Source organism: Belonocnema kinseyi, chromosome 4 (genome assembly GCF_010883055.1).
Source record: "Belonocnema kinseyi isolate 2016_QV_RU_SX_M_011 chromosome 4, B_treatae_v1, whole genome shotgun sequence".
Taxonomy (NCBI): domain Eukaryota; kingdom Metazoa; phylum Arthropoda; class Insecta; order Hymenoptera; family Cynipidae; genus Belonocnema; species Belonocnema kinseyi.
The window spans coordinates 115,542,597-115,546,684 of NC_046660.1; the positions used below are offsets into that span (position 1 = coordinate 115,542,597).

At 30.2% G+C, this 4,088-nt stretch overlaps 1 protein-coding gene across 2 annotated transcripts in view; it reads right to left on the minus strand.

Annotated features, from left to right (window-relative positions):
* Positions 1-1,517, minus strand: part of LOC117171831 — a 186,813-nt gene extending 185,296 nt beyond the window's left edge. For both annotated transcript variants that reach the window (XM_033359461.1, XM_033359462.1), the window contains exon 1: positions 1,297-1,517. In XM_033359461.1, coding sequence (XP_033215352.1) covers positions 1,297-1,470 — 174 coding nt within the window. In that variant the 5' untranslated portion in view covers positions 1,471-1,517. The remainder of the gene's footprint in view (positions 1-1,296) is intronic.
* Positions 1,518-4,088: the final 2,571 nt, after the last annotated feature.

Here is a 4,088-nt window from a genome sequence, read left to right on the forward strand (position 1 = left end):
CATAAATAGCACGAGAATTCTGGATCAATCTGAAAAATCTCTATCCCATCCACATACTACTCCTTTCCCCTGCCGAGTGAGTCACGCCTACCCCGAAAGGGAGATGGCTTAATGGTGTAATAATAATAATAATGTCGACTGTACCACGCTGAAGTGAGAAAATTTCAGCAAAATATGTAGAATCAGCAATAGAAAACGCGAAAAAAAATTCTTACTGATCTATCTCCTCCAAAATAAATAATTCTATTGTAGACGAATTAGAACTTATTTAATACGATTTGGCAAAAAGCGCAAAAATCAACTGACAAATGGGAATCCCCATTTCGCTCCAATTTAATGAATTTAAACGACGATAGATAGCACTGGCATCGTAATCCGCGCTACAGCTCGAATAAAAACTGAGCGATTATGAGGCGAAAGATTCTCCATGCAAGGTGAAAATCGGAAATTATCTTCGATTCAAGTAAAGTTTATCTGGGAAGGTTTATTTTTGTTGCGGTGAATCCTTCACCTGTAATCAATGTAAACTTTATCTTTCGTTTTTTCTGCGAAGCCTTTAGTACCAACTATCATAAAAATCGGAAAATTTATCAAATTTTCTCAAAGTTGATATCGCTATTTTCAATTTTTAAGTTTCAATCCTAAATATACGTGTTTCGTAAGTCAAAAAATCTCATAGTGCCGAATCTAATGGAATTCAGCGGATTCATTGAATTTTCCTAAAAATATGGTGACCTTTTTAATTTTCTAATTTCGACTCAAAATTAATATAATTTAGACTCTGAATTCGCATATTCTTCAACTCTAAGCGCCTTATAGTTCCGCTTAGAATCTTCTAGTTCCGGGTTAATTCCAGAACCGCGTTCAAAAATAGCTCCTGAACGTTACGATAAAGAACCGGAGCCGGAACGGTCGACTTTTCGTTCCCGATTTACCAACCTGAAAATTGGTATACTATTGACACTACTAATACTGCCATCCCAAATTCAAAGTCCAAAACTTCAAAGTCCAAAACTTTGGACAAAGTCCAAATTCAAAGTCCTTATGCTACCTTTCATATTTAAACGTTAAGGAATGCCAAGGAAGGTTCATATGGTTTTTTATGAAGTTTGGTAAAGTGACAGGTGACTGATCTGAATAAATTATCCGAAATAAGACCATGCCCTCCATGTTCACTGCGTAATTGGTTTCTTTTATAAAATAAAATCTAAACAAATGTTTTAATTCTTAGATTAAAGTGGATTTTAAATGTTTATGTGAACTTAGTAGGAAATTATATATTCGCAAATTGCTTACCTCTGTCGAATTATTTTCAAATCCTTTTGTATTTGTTTTGGATGATTTGTGCATCTTGCGAACCTTTTTAATACTATCTGAACTGATGAACGATCCAGAATCTGACGATTTTGATCTGTTGACTGAATTAATAATTGGAATTTCATCTGTCATAAAGGAATTTTTCGTATTCATTTTTACTTTTGATATACGAAGCTTTTTAACTCTCAAAATGAAATTAAGCCGTTGACATGCAATGAATATCGGAAATGAATGAATTTAGCAACAAGATAAACACTAGAAGAATATTTACGATTGTAAATTTCATTCTTATTTAAGTTTGAATTTAAATTTAAATTCTTCTCGACTAACATGAATTATAGGCACAATATCAATATACACGCAGAGACTTTTGATATCAATATTTGGTTCATTTTATGTCTATAATTAAAATGAAATGTTAGAATTTAGAGTGGTATTTCTGTATGTATTATTATAAACTTGAGTAAACAAGAATCAACATAGTATTCACGTTTATGAAAAATGTTGGGAAATTTTGAGTGTGTAAAAGTAATAATGGTCAATAACAAGTTTTGTAAAAAATATCGTGTAAAATAAGTTGTGGGAAATGTAAGAAATTCTAGTATTCTGAAATAAGAATGCGTATTGAAATGAGAGCTACTAGTAATATCTGCAAATGGGATTTTTTGAGAATTTTAAAAGACTATACCGTTTATACTAAAAACGCCCGAAGATTTTCGAGCTATTCCGTCTATAGCCGAGCAGGCGATGATCACGCCATCAAACCGTCTGTACTCGGCTCATGACGTGGGAGTTCCCGACAAATGACTTCAATATCTTTAAATATAGAGTTAAAGGTTTAACCAAGGTCAAAGCTCACGCAAATGAGTGATAAGTAACCTGAAAAAGCTCCCACCAATCAGAGCGCAAGATGCATTGAAAATTAAAAGAAACAAAATTTAAAAAAATATACCATTTCCATCCTACGACAGTTTTCACAATTCGCTCTTCGATTGGTGGGAGCTTTTTCTATATACTCATCACTCATTTGCAAGAGCTTTGACGCTTTGGAGATTTGTCCCGGATTCCATCGATCATTCAGCAGAATGAAGAAGGCACAAAATGTTCCTGAAACGTTGTTATTGCAAACATATTTTTATAATAAATGATCGTATGACCGGTAATATAAACTTGAAATTATTGTTAATTTCAAATTTGGATTAAATGTCTTCAATCAGACGTGTTTTTGTAGTACAAAAGTGTTTGTAACTATTGCGATGTGAATTAAAGCTTAAACATATTGCAATTAGGCTGCAAAACGTAAACTTGTACACTTTTATAAATTAAATAGTTTAAACTTCAAACATATCTTGTTAAAAATATAAATCCACGCTATCGTTTTAAATGCTCTAAATTAAAACCAATCCTCCATTTCAACTTGCATTAATAAAAATGTTAAGAAATGAAACACGTCCCTCTTCCAACTCAATGAAAACGATCTAATAACAAAGAGTGCCTATTCCTATTTAGAAAAACTTGAAAATACAAATTTCCACTTCCATCCAGTTCTATGAGAATCATGAAAATAAAAAAATCCTCTTGCAATTCAGAAAAAGTTGAGAATCAATATTTCCTCTCCTCCAACTCCATAACATTTTTTTAAATTATCCTATTCCAATGTTTAAAAAATCGAAAATAAAAAATCCTTTCCTCAAACATAATAAAAATCTTAAACAGAAAAAAATGTTTCTTCCAATTAAAAGAAAATTTTATCCCTTCCAACTCAATAAAAACCTTAAAAATATAAAATGTACTGCCAATTCAACAAAAATTAAAACTTAAAATTTGCTTATTTCGAGCTTAAAAAAATGTTGAAAATAGAATACTGCCTATCCTCCTTTCGAATACAAATTAAAACCCAAACAAGTTCCTCTTGCATAGTGGATAAAAATTAAATACCAAAATTTGTTTTATTTTTTTTATATTTTGGTCGTTTCAAATAAATACATTCCAATTGTTATTTAATGTTGCGATAAAAATTTTAACGTTAAAAGTTTCAATATTGCATTCTGAAATTTTTACCATTCAAGGCTTTCTATTTCAAACGATTTAGTTTCAAAATATTTCATTTTGAATATTTGACTGATATTTGCTCCTTTCAAAATTTTTTAAATTATTTATTTCGAAATGAGCAAAAGTATTTGAGATTGAACTAATATTTAAGTAGGATTTTAAATAAAATAAAAGCGTTTGATTATGAAGGTATTATCCTTAAGTTATGTTCATATATTGAAATTAGTTTATAAAGTTGGATTCAGACATTTCCATTTGCTTAATTATTAAGGATTTCATATTGAAAAAGTTGAATTTTCAACGTTAAAATCTGTAAATTGTTCAAATCGGAACAAATTTAGAATCGTATTGTAAAATAATTATTGTACAATTTTTAACACTCAAACTACAGTTCAGTTTCAAAAATCATTAATTCCTACGTCCTCTTTCGTCTTTTCTGTCGTTTTTCCACAAATTAAATTTTTTTATTATAAATCTTATTTACTACGTGTCCTATAAAAAATTATAGCTCTTTTTTGGATAAAAAAGTTGGTCTCATTTTTTTCGAAGCTTGTGTCGTTAGTCCAAAAATTTTATTTTTTGATTGTTTTTAATGTTGTTTTTTACACCTAAACAAAAACTACGCGTCCTATCCAAAAGTGATTCATAAAAAATTTGTAGATATTTCCAGGGCGCGCAGTTTTAGCTTGTTCATTTTTTTGTATCTTGCATAGATCAAC